Source organism: Perissodus microlepis, chromosome 4, assembly GCF_051167445.1.
Source record: "Perissodus microlepis isolate ML-2025 ecotype Zambia chromosome 4, ASM5116744v1, whole genome shotgun sequence".
In the NCBI taxonomy this organism is placed as follows: Eukaryota; Metazoa; Chordata; class Actinopteri; order Cichliformes; family Cichlidae; genus Perissodus; species Perissodus microlepis.
In genome coordinates this window covers 2,391,029-2,405,629 of record NC_140464.1, presented here as the reverse complement: position 1 = coordinate 2,405,629, position 14,601 = coordinate 2,391,029, and the positions used below count along the sequence as shown (strand labels likewise).

General features: G+C 42.9%; 1 protein-coding gene across 1 annotated transcript; it reads left to right on the top strand.

Annotated features, from left to right (window-relative positions):
• The first annotated feature begins 515 nt into the window (after positions 1 to 515).
• On the top strand, positions 516 to 12,812 carry pigq (phosphatidylinositol glycan anchor biosynthesis, class Q). Its single transcript, XM_084925071.1, has 14 exons — positions 516 to 624; positions 1,692 to 1,882; positions 2,073 to 2,259; positions 2,632 to 2,801; positions 2,937 to 3,133; positions 3,588 to 3,719; positions 3,826 to 3,946; positions 4,742 to 4,868; positions 4,989 to 5,142; positions 8,237 to 8,348; positions 9,334 to 9,414; positions 10,216 to 10,330; positions 10,424 to 10,485; positions 11,461 to 12,812. The coding sequence occupies exons 2-14, from the start codon at positions 1,730 to 1,732 to the stop codon at positions 11,611 to 11,613; spliced, it is 1,764 nt and encodes a 587-aa protein (XP_084781197.1). The 5' UTR covers positions 516 to 624; positions 1,692 to 1,729; the 3' UTR covers positions 11,614 to 12,812.
• Positions 12,813 to 14,601: the final 1,789 nt, after the last annotated feature.

Sequence of the window (14,601 nt, the reverse complement as noted above, 5' to 3'; positions counted from 1 at the left end):
ATAGAGGAAATAACCGTATAAATTAATTAAAAAGGATTAGCAGAAACACAGTCCTTTATAACGCCAACACGAATTACTGTTTTCAAAATCAGAGGAGCGTCTTGTGGCCAATGCTGAAGCCTGTGAACGTGGTAAAATTCAATTTTAAAGCAAAAGTAATAAATTCAGTGTAAACTGGAATTATGAGTAAGGAGAACTACATGTTGACTTTAACTGCTTATTTTATTGTTCTGTGATGTTTTGGTTTGAAACGTTTCCCCTTAAGGATCAATACCTTCATTCAGACATTACAATTCAGAAAATCCTGATCAAACTATTAGCATAACAAGAAAACAACAAGGAATGTAAGCTAATATAGTGACTTTTCAAAATAACATTATTAATATTCTCTATTGAAAGAGTTCCCTTTCAAATAAAAAAAACTTTGGTAAAAAAAAATATGTGAGACTTTTAATTCTTTCAAAAACTGAAATCTAATCGCAGTAAGAGGAACACAGCACAGCCATTAACGCGTGTTTCTCTCCGGAGCGTTTTATCGCACGGACTGTCAACAACGAAGATGGCGCCGACGGTTTGCACCTAGCTGCGGAGGGAAGGTGAACTCTTGTTGTCGTGTTAAACAAGGTAAAAGTTGCATTTTTAACACTCATGTCTCGTCTCCGCAGTGATGTTAGACACTTTGATCTTTCCGTTGTTTGTTCGAGCTTCAGTTCATTGATTTTAAAACACTTTTAACGAAAAATAATGAAAAATGCGAAGAACTTTGAGGTGGTTGTCAGGTGGGGGATATAATAAACCAGCAGGTTGGGGTGTCACTCTTCTCTTTGACGTGCTGGGTAATTTCTTTATGTTCCCGCGGTTACTCTGTAATAACACTGCAGATAAAACTGCAGCTGACCGGCTTCGTGGTCTCGGAAATCAATGTCATCCCTGCCCCGGGGCTTCCTGTTGTGCTCCAATCGGGTTTCTGATTGAAGGGCAAAAAATGAGGACAGCCGTCTCTAACCCTGTTCCATTCTGTTGCCGAACTCCGTTCAAAAAATGGAAAATTGAGTGGTTTTCCTGCCGTAGCACTTAAAGGGAAACGCGGGGATATTTTTCATTAATAAGGACTTCTTTGTCCCCTCGGCGGGTATTTCGTACTTGGTTACTGTTACTCTTGTGTGTATATATACACACATGCAGTCTGTTTCGTACACATGGATTAGACCTGTTCCTAAATGAGGAGAAGTATTCCGTGAATGTGTCCCACTGAAAACAGGTCCAGGCTTAATCCATGTCTGGGAAACTGAGCCTTGAAGCCATGCTGGGCTTCATGTCAGGAAAGCACCAGTAGAATAGAGGTTAGAGAGAAGAGGCTTTAAAACCTTTTTAAGACACTGGCTGAAACTTTTTTAAAGGCTTTTCCTCAACGCTTTACTTTTACCGCCATCTTTGCTGTTGTAAAATGTTCACATAAATTTTATTTCAGAATTCTTTGATTTCCAAGTTAGACTTTTGTAATATCTGCTGCTGGCAGTGAGTTTTCCAGGGTTAGACGAGTGTCTCAAACCAAGGTGTGGACACCAATGAGGGACCTGCACGCACTAATCAGCACGCGTATCTGTGATGAAGGATTTCTCCGTCAGGGCGGTAACTGTAAACTTGTAACTGAAGTTAAAGTTTACCTCTGCTTGTTTTATTTCCCTCAGATCATCAGAGCTGCTGGACTCTGAGCCACAGTGCAGTCATGGTGCTGAAGATTTTCTTCCCACAGTGCTGTAACCGGGCGGAGAGCGGGCTGCTGGTGGGCCGCTGGATCTCTGGTCATGACTCAGCCGTGGTGCTGGCGGTCATTCACTACCCCTTCATCCCCGGGCAGGTCAAACAGTACATCCAGCAGGTTGGTGATTATAAAGAGGGAGCTGAGTCTTTGTAGAGCACAAGTTGTCCAATAGGTGTCACATTTGACTTTTGAATTAAACACAATGCAGAGGAAAACTTTTAGTCAGGTTGCAGATGATCAGATTAATCCATTCAGCAACGTGAGCCAGACGTCAGTCCCTCAGCCGTCCTCTGTGTTCGTCTCTAAGATGCAGGCCCAGAGCGGGGTGGAGCTGACGGTACTCGGCTCCTGGAGTTTGCCTAAAGAGGGTCAGGAGAGCTTGGAGAGCTTCCTCAGGGACCTCAGCACCATTTTCCCCCAGCAGCGCTGGCTCCAGGTCAGTCGCCAAATGGGAAAGATGGGCTTCATCTGTGAGGTCGTCAACCGGAACCAAAGTAAGATCCTCAGACTGGAATCTGCTTCCTCCTTGGCTTTTCTTTTCCGTACTTTTTTTTAATTCTGGACTGTGCTAGAGTAGCTTTGCATGATTCTCAGCTCAAAATAATCCTCATTTATCTTAAACAGGGCATTGGTGCAGCCTAGCAGTTCATCCTGTCTGAACTAAGCTGCTTTAGCTCCTCCCATTCTTTTAAGCCTGCTGACCCTGAAATGATAGTTCTCCTTTTTCACAGCTGTCTTTCATTTTTTTTTATCTGACAGTTTGTTTCTGTTTTTAAGATTATTTTTCTTTTCTGTTTTTAAATGTCCAATAAAATGTCCTTCATTTAATTTGAAAGTTTCTGTGCTCTGATTTGAATAACTTTCAGATGGGCAAGAAACTCAGCAGGAAGCAAAAAAGCAAAATGATGATGATGAGGAGGAGGAGAAGGTGATCTTTGTCCACTATGAGCAGAGGAAGGTGATGCTGTCGCAGCTCCACCCCACTGAGAGTGGAGATCCTGACCTCAACACCGAGCCGCCGTCTGAGCTGAAACAGGTAGAGAGGAGAAAAAAACGGTGATGTCTCCGTGCTGGTGCAAAGCTCTCAAATCAGCTCCTCCACCAACATGCGTCCAATCCCTGATGTGGGCAGCTGGTGATCTCTCACATGCTCCTCCTCTTCCTGTTGCAGGTGTTCCAGACGGTAGCGCGCAGCCAGCCTCTGTTCTTCCTGGATCGCTACGACGACGGGCCGCTGAAGTCGACGCACTGGCAGTCTGAAGGCCGGGAGGCCAGCATCATCGTGGAGCTGCTTAAACAGGCCTCAGTGCCGCTGTGCGTGCTCATCAGCTGGCTGCTCGCCTTGTGGACGTGGCTCTGCAGCATCCGGTAAGAGGAAGAAAGCTACAGCTGAGAGATAATTTTATATACTGGATTAAGTTCGAGGTAGTTACGCTTTATTACATGCCCGAAATGCCTCAGCTTTGAGGCAGCGAGTCAGATGCTGTACAACCCCAGCTGGAGGTGCAGCATCATTACGCTCATTTCTGCTGCTTGTATCCTCAGACTCACTCTGTTGGTCTCATGGTCAGAACGTAGCTCAGCCGGTGAATCGACAGCTTTGCTTTCAAACTCGGCTCTCTGTTCACCTCCACTGACTTGCATTACTCCACAGACTTGGAGTAATGCAAAGCTGGATAAAAATTATTTTTTGAATTGAAGAAGCGATGTACTTTTCCTGCTTCCTTCTTTGTTTTGCTCTTATTTATTAGTCCAACATTTATTGTAAGAAAGTCCCGACAGCGGCTGTAAAGCTCTAAGCTGTCTCTTCTGTTTCATGCAGGATCTTCAGTCTTTACCCGCTGCGCTTCCTGTCCAGTAAACTGTCCACATGTGTCCAGATGAGCTACAGGACCGAACACATGAGGACGCTGAGCTCGCCCAAACCAGCCATCGAGCATAAGCAGTTCATGAGGTGGGCGTCTGGTGAAGAAGTGGAGCTTCACCTGGTTTGTACTGAAACTGTTGCTGAAACCGAGCCGACTGTAACGCCGCGTCTCCGCTTTGATGTCTGTCGGCAGGAAAGGCAACATCCTGGTGTCGTTCCTGGTGGACGTGGGGCTCGGCGTCCTGCTCATGTCGTGGCTCTACAGAGACGACCACATCGCCACGCTGGCTAACATGCTGATGCCTGCAGCTGATGTAAGTTATTGCTCTGTGGAGATTTTTGCTGTGTGCAAGTGTGAGGGACCAAATTTCAGGAGCTGAGTAATGCTGGAGCTGAATGAATGTCCTTGATTCGCAGACTGGTCTTTGTTTTACAGGTTCATGGTCGTGTCTTTGATGTAGAATCGCCATCATGACATATGAGCTTGGTTTTGTTTTTGCAGTTCACTTTTGGAAAAAGCAGCTCTGCATGATTCATTGTTTAAAAAAAGGATCCATGTGTACCTCATGCTGGCCTTCACGCAGCCCTCCTGTCTCGCACAAGCTGTTTTAGTTCGTGTCTCTTTAAAACACCAACTTTATTTTGATTGGCCAACTTCCAGAAGCCTGCTGAGGGGCACAGCCCAATGACCTGTGCTGCCTGCACTTCATGAGCATCTTTTGCCAGCAAGAGACGATCAAAGGGGCATAATCAGACATTACTGCTGCTTCATCCAGGAGACGAAAAGCAGTTTAGAGGATGCTGCGCGCTGGATCGGAAAAACGTGAAAAAGTTTAGCTTTAATAATTTCAGCTTGTTGCTTTATAGAAACTCCAGGTTTGAAAACAAAAACAGTCTCTTGATAAGTGAACAAATGATGCTCAGACATGTGTTTGGATCATGTTGTGGAAACAGCCTGAAGGTACAAAAACTCTTCATGTTATAAATTTAGAGACTTCAGCGCCCTGCGCAGCGCCGACAGGCCTCATTAAGTCGCTAATAACCAACTGGATTTGGTGTAATTTCAGCTTCTGTTCTTCTGTCATTAAACTCCTGCGCTTCCTCCTCAGCATGTGGCTAAAGAGCTGGAGGAGCTGCTGCAGTGGCTGATGGGAGCTCCAGCCGGGCTGAAGATGAACCGGGCCCTGGACCAGGTTCTGGGCCGCTTCTTCCTGTACCACATACACCTCTGGATCAGTGAGTATCAGGTTTTCTGTAGTGTTGAGATTTCCTTTAATTTGTTTAAATCTTTTTCACGCTAAAGTGACACAGAAGCTTGTGCTGACTCTCACTGTGATACTTGGTCTCTCCATCCAGGCTACATCCACCTGATGTCCCCATTCATCGAGGGGATCCTGTGGTACGGAGGTCTGTCGGCCTGCCTTGGCCTGACCTTTGCCCTCTCGCTGCTGTCAGACATGGTGGCCCTGCTCACCTTCCACATCTACTGCTTCTACGTCTACGGAGCCAGGTATGTCTTAGAAACGCACAGCTTTTACTCCGCTATGAAGCAAAGCTCATTCTGATCGGTAAAGGCAACAAGGCCTGGAGCATGAGGCCGACAGATGTGCACAGTGTCTGTGTGAAGGTGAAGCTGCTGATTTCTTCAAGCTGTGAGGAGAGAATGAGATGGTGGGTGTCAGGGTTAGAGAGCGAGGATGGTGAGGAAGTGAAAGTGATGCTCCTCCACCTCAAAAGGAGCCATTTGAGGTGTTAATGGGAGGAAACCCTGGGACAGACCCAGGACTCTCCGCAGAGATTAGTCTTCTCTGCTGGGTTTGAGGACGAGTCTGCCTCTGGACCTGGATGAGTGGACTGTTTAGGACTTTTTTTAGTTTTCATCTCACCACCTTATTGAATAAGCACGCGGTAAAGCTTTGTGAGAGGAGGTACTTCTGATAACCTGCAGGGGGCAGTGCTTTCAAATCTTTTCCTTCCTCTGTGCATCTAGAAAAAAACTTCTTGGTAGAAAATGGCCCGAGAATGGTCTAGAAATGAGAATTTATTAATAATGAAATAATCGCCTTTATGACTGGACTGAGGTGATGGAGGCCAAATTGGTGGGTTTTAAGATCATATTTGGGATGTTTGCTAAAAGCAGTTCATTCAAAAAGAAACTATTTAAAATCTTACACATAAAAACTTTTACACAGGCGGTAAATTTACTATAAAATACCTTTTGGACAATAGTGAAAACTGAAAGATGAAGATGAGAGCATCATAATTCATTTCTGCAGCCACTCACAAAAGAACCAAATCTGACTTGCAGGATGTTTTGTTTGACGTCACGGTTACATAACAGGGTTGGACATTTGGAAGCTGGTGCACGCTCTGCTCTGCAGGCCTGTTTGCTTTAGATGTTCACACTCACACTGTGCTGCTGAACAGAGTCATTGTTGACTGTGAGAAGATGGTGAAGATTCAGAGGAGGGTCCAAACCATGAGAGAGAGATGAAGGTGAAACGTGACCCTTCAGTATCAACGTGCCATCAGAAATGGTCTCAATGGAAGGGCGGCCGTCAAGAAGCCATTGCCAAGGAAAACTGTGAGGAAAGGCTGAGGTATGAAAATTACACAAGAACTGGACTGAAAGTCTGTGACGGGGCATCAGTGATGGACATGTGGGCTGCAGTTTAACCAGCAGTGTTGACGATTATGAACTGACAGCGATGCCAACACACCTGTGGGACACCATCAGTCGTGGATCAGCCTCCTCAGAGCCGGACCTCAGATTTACTGAAGCAGCGTGAGATCGTCCTGACAGAGAACAGAACAAGAGGCAGAAACATCCAAAGAGCTTTGAACGTCCTCCACGAACGCTGGAGAACTATTCCTGAGGATACTTCAACTAATGACACAAAGTTTCCTCAGAGTTCAGGCTGTGATGAAGATTAAAGGTGGTCATAATAATAAATATTAACTTATTCTGTTTAATTTTATACTGTATTTCTTTGTGTTTGCACACGTTTCCGTTAATCCCTGCAACTGTTTCACATTTCACTAACAAATATAAAGAAATGAGGGTGCCTTAAGATTTTTGCACAACACTTTGTTGCAAAATATTCTAATATAATGAATTAATTGTTTTTCAGATGAATTTATTGTCTTTGAACAAAGTAGAATGAAAGGAAGTGAGAATAAGGAATACAAATGTATTAAAATATCCTCAGAAAATATACAAGCACATGAATATATAAACATATATATATACAGCAGAGAAGAACAAAGGAAAGTTAAATGTATTATCAGGGACGAGTTCGTGGTTCTGTTGGTGCTTCTTATCAGGCAGCGGTGCCTCCAAATGTCCTCCAGGAAGGGTGGTGGGAACCTGGTGATGGTTTCTGTGGTGCTGATGGAGCAGCAGTGGGAGGACGGGCTGATTTTGTTTGAGAACCCTGAAGAAGTAGAGCCTCTGCTGGGCCTTCTTCATGTGTGTGGGTGCTGAGGGCCCTTTCCATGCAGGATCATGCATGGATCAGATTTAGGGCATTCTTACGTTCATGATGAGTTTTTTGGTTCTGGAAGATTTTAGGGTCAAGTTAAATTCTGGTACCACCCTGGCAGCCTTTATTTAGCACTTCTTACCATTTAAAAGTGACAGCATGCTCGCATCCCTGTAACACCACACTGCAGATGAACCGATGACTCTGTCATACGTCCTCTCAGGCTGCTGCTGTCAAACTCAAACTAAGCAAACATCTGGTTTGGAGATGACTCGTGTTTACAATATTTTGTGCACAAGCGTGTAAAACTGAAACTTCTGCAGCAGGAAATGTTGCTGCCTTCAGTAGGTTAGCCAGTAACTGCAGAGCATCACAGGACTAATGAGTATTTCTCCTTAATCTTTAACCTGAAGACGTGTTCAGCTGCAGAAACAACACGTCATCGCTGCTGAATCCCGTTTGAGGATTAAAAGATGAGCTCGATGACATTTAAATCTTCATTTTCTTAAATCTTGGTTCTGTTCAGTCAGCTCTCAGGTACACTCACCTGCTTTGGCTTTAACAGGAGAAATGAGGTCTGTTAGTCTGCCGTGTGGTGTGACGGGAGTCTGAGTGCTGTCGTGAAGGATTGACTAAATTATGTATTTTCTCTAAAGATAGCAGTGCCTCGCCCCGTGGTGCACAGTAAAATATTACCCATTTTCCTCCTCACATATTTATGCTCCGCCGGCTCTTCGCTTTGAGAGCTTTTTGTCTGAGTTTTTTTTATTATTATTAAATCTGCGCGCCCGGGTCTAAAAATATCTCCTGCCGTGAACACAGCTCGGCTCTGCAGAGGATAAAAGTCGAAGAAGCTTCGCTGTGCTTCAAACGGAAAGCTTCTCTGTCTCTCTTAGTCTTTATCAGACAGACTGAGTGTGTCATTAATGACTGCTCCTATTACAGCTCGTGGTGCTTTTTCTGTGACTACACTTGAAATGATTTGTCAGTGCTGCGCATAAAGCTGGTGGTTTACCAGCTGAACAGGCCTCTGCAGAGCTCTTCTATGAAACCTGTCTTTGTGTCAGATATCTACCTGTTCTTTTTAAGCAGTCACTCATCACCTGTTTGTGTCTCTGTCAGGCTGTACTGTCTGAAGATCTATGGGCTCTCGTCGCTCTGGAGGCTCTTCAGAGGGAAGAAGTGGAACGTCCTGCGGCAGAGAGTGGACTCCTGCTCCTACGACGTGGACCAGGTAACCCACAGTTTGAGTCTCATCTCATCAAACGCCTGTGAGAATAAACAGGTAGAGATCCATGAATTCAACATCTACATTTGTAGAGACAAAGAGTCTCTACAAATGTAGATAAGAGTCAAATCTTATTTAAAAACTGCTAAAAAAAAAATGGTACATTTATCCCAAAATGAGGATTCGGAAGCTTTTTTCCTCACTATATGTATATCTGAGCACCACTGATATCAGTTTGATTTATACAGCTCCATTTCACAACAACACTTTATAAGATAAAGAACCTTAAATATTGGTGAGAAGACGCCGTCAATCAGACGATCCCCTGTGAGAGGCTCTTGGCGAGGGTGGGGAGGAAAAACTCCCTTTTAACAGGAAGAACCTCCAGCAGAACCAGGATCAGGGAGGCAAAGAAATCAAAGAAAGATGTTTGTTACCGCGTCGAGAACGGTGAATGCATCGTCCTCCACTCAGCTTTAGGAGCTGTGAATGAGCTCTGCAGCATGATTGGCTCATATGGTTCCAGGCTCAGCTGCTGATTGGCTCTTTAAAGGCATTCATAGATTGCTACTGAGCAGTCTTTAAATGTTGTGTCTTTGGGAGTATCACATCTGGGTTTCTTGCACTTATTCCTGATTTTGCTTGTTCTGTGCTCGACTCCGGTTGGTGTAAAATGTTCTGAATAAACAAACGTAATTTGATTTATTTGGTTGCGCATTAATTTCCTACTGGGAGGAGGAGACACGCCCCCTTTTAGAGGGACGTTTGTCAGCGATTGGATGCTGAGACTGATCTGAAACCTCATCACAGGAGCTTCAAACCTAAACTAACTCAAGAGCTTTAATACCAAGATGTTTACATTTATTTAAAAAATGAATTATCATGAGGAAGAGGAGGCATCGAGAGCCTCAGACTCTCACCATAATCTTCACCAATTCTTAGAGATGCAGAGAATTTTCTCTGAGTGTTGTTGTGTTTGTGCTTCTTCCAGCTCTTCATTGGGACGCTGCTCTTCACCATCCTGCTGTTCCTGCTGCCCACCACCGCCCTCTACTACCTGGTCTTCACTCTGGTACGCCTTCACTTCACCTGCCGCCTACTGGTGATGGTCAGAGGGGCCGATGGCGCGATATGGCAGCCTCGCCTCTGTCAGTCTGCCCCAGGGCAGCTGTGGCTACAACTGTAGCTGCTTCCACCAGTGTGTGAATGTGAGAGTGAATGAATAGTGGCATTGTAAAGCGCTTTGGGTGCCTTGAAAAGCGCTATATAAATCCAATCCATTATTATTATTATTATTATTATTATTATTATTATTATTATCATTATTATCATTATTAAAATCTAAAAACCTTTTGAAGTCAGTTTCCTGAAAATAAGACAGCCGAGATCAGTGCTGTCAAGCTCAGTTTCATAAAAACAGACACACGGTTTATGTTTGAATGTAATTAAAATGTGTCTCATGCAGTCTTTTCGTTGCTATTTTATCACACAGTCTGTCAAAAAATGTTTATTAGACTTTTATAACATTTAGCCAAGTCAAATCATGCTGAATACTTCTGATAAAGTGTGATTTCAGTTCTCAGTTTTTTAAAAAGTCTTTAATCTAAAGCAGCGTAATACTGTGGAGCCAAAAACAAGTGATTGTTAGTGTTTTTCATTGATTTTCATGGACTTTTTGTTTCAGCTTCCTGTGAAATGAAAGTGTGATGCTCACCTGTGAACTGGGAACGCATCCAAAATATTAATTACCAGATGGAAGTCGTCCTTTTCATCCAGTCTGACGAGCCAAATTTTACCCCCCCCAAAAAAAAAACCAAAAACCTGCAGTAGGGTGCGTTTGTTTTTAACTCCCGGGTCTTGTTGTGTCGTGCAGCTCCGGCTCATGGTGGTGCTGTTCCAGGGCGTCCTCCACCTCAGCGTGGACTTCATCAACTCCTTCCCGCTGTTTGCCATGGGCCTCCGCATCTTCAGACCCTACAGACTGGCAGGTACGCTTTACTGAACCGTCTTTATAAAGCCTTTAAATAACTGTGTGGGGAGGTGTGCAGGTTTTCATCATGAGGCTTTGTGCACGTTTTCAGAAGGTGTAAAGTTCCAGGTGCTGTGTGAGGAGCCGGGCACCGCCCTTCACCTGCTGATGGAGGTAAGAGGTCACACAGGTCTTCGTTGTCTCACCACGCAGATTTAAACATGGAGGCACCTCATTGGCTGCTACAAGGAAGCCTCATCGTGTTCAAATCATCACAGCTGGATGAAATTTACATGATCATCCAGCTGTTTGCTTGTTTTAAATGCTAAATACTTAGTTTGTTACATTTGAGGCCAAAATATTTTTCTTGACTGCACAGCAACTTTATTATTGGTCACATTAAAAATTCACCCAAAGGCTCCAGCAGGACACAATCTAGTAAAACTTCAGGTAAACTACTGACTTCCTCTAAAAACAGGAAGAGGAAGACGGGGCTATAAACACACATGACAGGTGAGAACAATCTGGGCGAGGCAGACGATCAAAAAAAAAAAAAGGAAGTAAAATTAACACAAGACACTGAAAGAAAAATGTAAAACAGGAAATAACCATAAGCCAGCCAACGCTGGAGAAAACTCTAACATGATGGAGCTGCAGAGGGAAACAGAAAAGGGTGGAGCCAGGACCTCGCTGGAGGGCGAGCAGCAGCAGAGCCTGACGGATGGTCCTGAGGAGACGTCTGACAGGTTTGGTGCAGGAACAGATGCTGAGGTCACATCTGGTGGTTGAGGAACAGGAAAACTCAGACTTGGCACGCCGCTGTGATCCAGGAACTCAGGAGGGGAAATATCAGATGAAGCTCAATAAAAAACAAAAGAACCAAAAACTTAAAGACTACAACACTTAAGTAAGTAAAACTGACACTTAATGAGACGGTTAACGTGTTTATATCTGCTGTAAAGTTTAACGTGGGAGTCCACGGGGACCGACTCACTGCTGGCGCCTCTAGTGGACTTTATAGGAACTGCAGGTTTATTTGTTTTGTTTTTTTTATTTGTACCTTACTTCCTACTGCAGCGTGCTAATAATGTGTCATCAGTGTGTGCTCCTCCTGACAGTAAGCCATTATTTTGATGCTTTCTTCCTCAGATAAACCCTCTGAAGTGCAGCACTGTGGTGCAGCTGTACCGCACCCCGACATACAGCTGCTACCCCAGAGACTCATGGGCCGCTCTGGTCAAGAAGCTGTTTGTCGGGGAGCTGATTTATCCCTGGAGACACAAAAGCACCAAGGTTGACTGAGAGAGAGCCAGAAATGCGATGGAGGAAGAGGAGAGACGAGGGAGCGGAGGAAAGGGAAGAGACTGAATAAATAAAGAGATGGAAACGGACAGGAAACAGACAGACGACCTTCGGGAGATGCTTTTATATTTGATGGGAAGAGCGTCACAGAGAACATCGCCTGAAGCTGCCGACTCATCGCGTCTACAGCTTTCTGCTCAGCCTGAAGGTGGATGATGAATATTTGAGCTCACACGGATACCAGAAACAGGACAACCAGCAAATAGTCACGTCCTGCTGGTGTTGGTTTAAGAGCTGTGGGCATAAAAACACTCGAAGCTCTTTCACTCTTTCAGAGTAAAATTCAACTAAACTGATCGTTCCTTTGACTTTACAGATTTACATTTTTATTTGTCATTATAAAAGACTTTATGTTTAAGGAAGAACAACAGAACTGGACCAAAACAACTCCTGTACGAGCTGTGATCAACCATAAAAAGTAACAAACATTTTTATACAGTCATTTAAAATAAAGTACCCCCTCCAAACTGTAGAACCACTTTAGCAGCAACTAAACTTGAGGAAACTTAAATTAAAGGTGTTCTTTCATCAGTCTCACGTCACTGTGGAGGACTTTTGGCAGTCTGTGTTAAACGTGCTGTGCTGGACAGATGTGTGCCACAGCTGCCCTGGTTAATCCACCAGCATGCACCAAGTCTTCAATCAAAGTCATGTTTTTAATGAGAAAATATAAATATTGTTTTCTTGTGTTTATGGTGAGTGGTACATTTGTAAAGCACCTTAAAGGAGCTTTTTAAGAATGACCTGATCTTGTTGTTTTGTGTTAACGTGAGTAAAACTGTGGAGCCGTAAACTGTTCGCCTTCAGTGCCGACACACAAACTCGATCAAATGTCTCTTTATATTAACCAACTGCACTGAATATGTTAATAGCTGGAATCTTTAATCCTTAAATAATTGTAACCAGAAAATTTTTTTTTAATTATTTTAATGTCTTTACATGTGTCTGTTTTTAACCTGAGAGATTTAGTCTAAATGAAATAATGAATGTTTTTCTTCCACTCACTGATTCTGCACGTCTGTTACAGCCGTGAAGTCTGATTTTTGTCGTTCATTTTAAATGTAACGTGCCTGTTTTGTTATGTCTGATCAAACCTTTTGACTAAATTCAGCTTTTCATTAAACGTTGGGGAAAATCCAGGATCCTGAGCACGTTCTTCCTCCTCTGGTGTTCATGCTGAGTCAGCTGGAACATCACAACATATTTTTATTGTTTTCAAACAATAAACAATGGAAAGTTTAGAAAAATGAGGTGACAAATTATTATATCATTACATACAGTATATATGAGTGGCAACCAAACAGCAGAGAGACTTTATACTAATGAATGTTAATTCAGCTGACATCGTTAATGTGGCACGTACTGATGATGTCATCACTGCTGCTGTCTTTGTGCTTAAATACATCGTGGGGGGAAAAAAAGACATTTCTCGTGACTGTTGAGGTAAAGAGAGAGTTTTTTTAAATGTCATTTCCATTACGACACTTATGCTGAAGTTTGACGTGGATACACACATGCTGGTTATTTTCTATCAGGTCCTCGAAATTTCTTCTTATTGTTGTATTTTGAACATGTAAAAATAATATAACACAAAGAGGAAAAAAAGCACAAACAAACAATTAAATAATAATGATGATGATGATGCTAATGATGATAAGCATAATAATAATAACATTCAAAAAGAAGGAAGAATATCATAAATACTAGCTTACAATTTGCATTTGGTTTTAGAACCCCACTAAATGCCAATAGTTATACATATTTACAGATATATATACATATACAGACTTATACACACATCCTTGTGCTTTACAAAAATCATATTTTTCAACCACTTTTTAAGCAGAGTGATTCTGGGACGTTGCTTCGGTGCATCACTCAGCGTGTTTCACAGCTTCAGTTCACACACAGAGGCAAAAACCTTTCTGCTGTTGCACAGATACAGGGATGTCTCAAATGTAGAATATTGGGTTTGTACGACCTCCGTATCCAGTATTATGCATTATGATTATGATGTTCATTTTGTAAACTTTGGCCCCATTAGAGTAAACAAGCATGATAAAGCAGGGTATCCTGTAGCATTTATGGGGGAAAACACCCTGTAAATGACCGGAAGCTTTTCAGAATAAAAGCACAGCTGTTGAAGACGCATAGAAGACTGTTCAGTCAGTGTTTATTTCCACTGCATGAAAAGTATAAATATGATCCATCCCAGATGTAAATACACTTTAATCTCTATTTTATCTTAGATTGCCTCATTCAAGCTGTTGCTGCCAGAACACTTCATTAATTATGCGTGTAGGTGTTCTTCCTCAGGAGGCTGAGGCGAGAGATGAGTCATGGTGCTATAAAAACAGGCCTGACACACATAATCAAACACACTCTCAGCCCACTACTGTACATCACATTTCATAATATTATTCCTACCGTGGTTACACAACATGAATTATATTCTAGGAAATGGTCCAAATGTATTTTGCTCCCCTACGACAGTGAAAACTGAAAAATGATCAGTAACAGGGCAGATTATGACACTCTCCACAAACATTTCCCTTTCAGTTGTTATTGTTTTAAATACTCTTTGTTTATAGGAAATGTAAAAAACTGCATGTTTTATGAACAGTCCAGCATTTCAGGGAGTTTTGTCTGATGAGTCACATGAAAGATTTGATGCAGTTTTTCATGTCTTTTAATCTGAGTTTAGCCTGTTTTGTCCGACCATAATCAGAGATTAAACTGAGCCGATTGTCTTTTTTCACACAGACTGCAAGAAGGCAAACGGGATTTCCCCAAATCCCCCCATAAAAATGATCTTACACAAATATATGGAGGTCCTAAAGTGCCAATCAAATACCTAATGAATAAAAAAACAGAAAAGGATGTGAATTTTGGTGCATAAACCCAGCAACACATGATGGTGGCAGAATT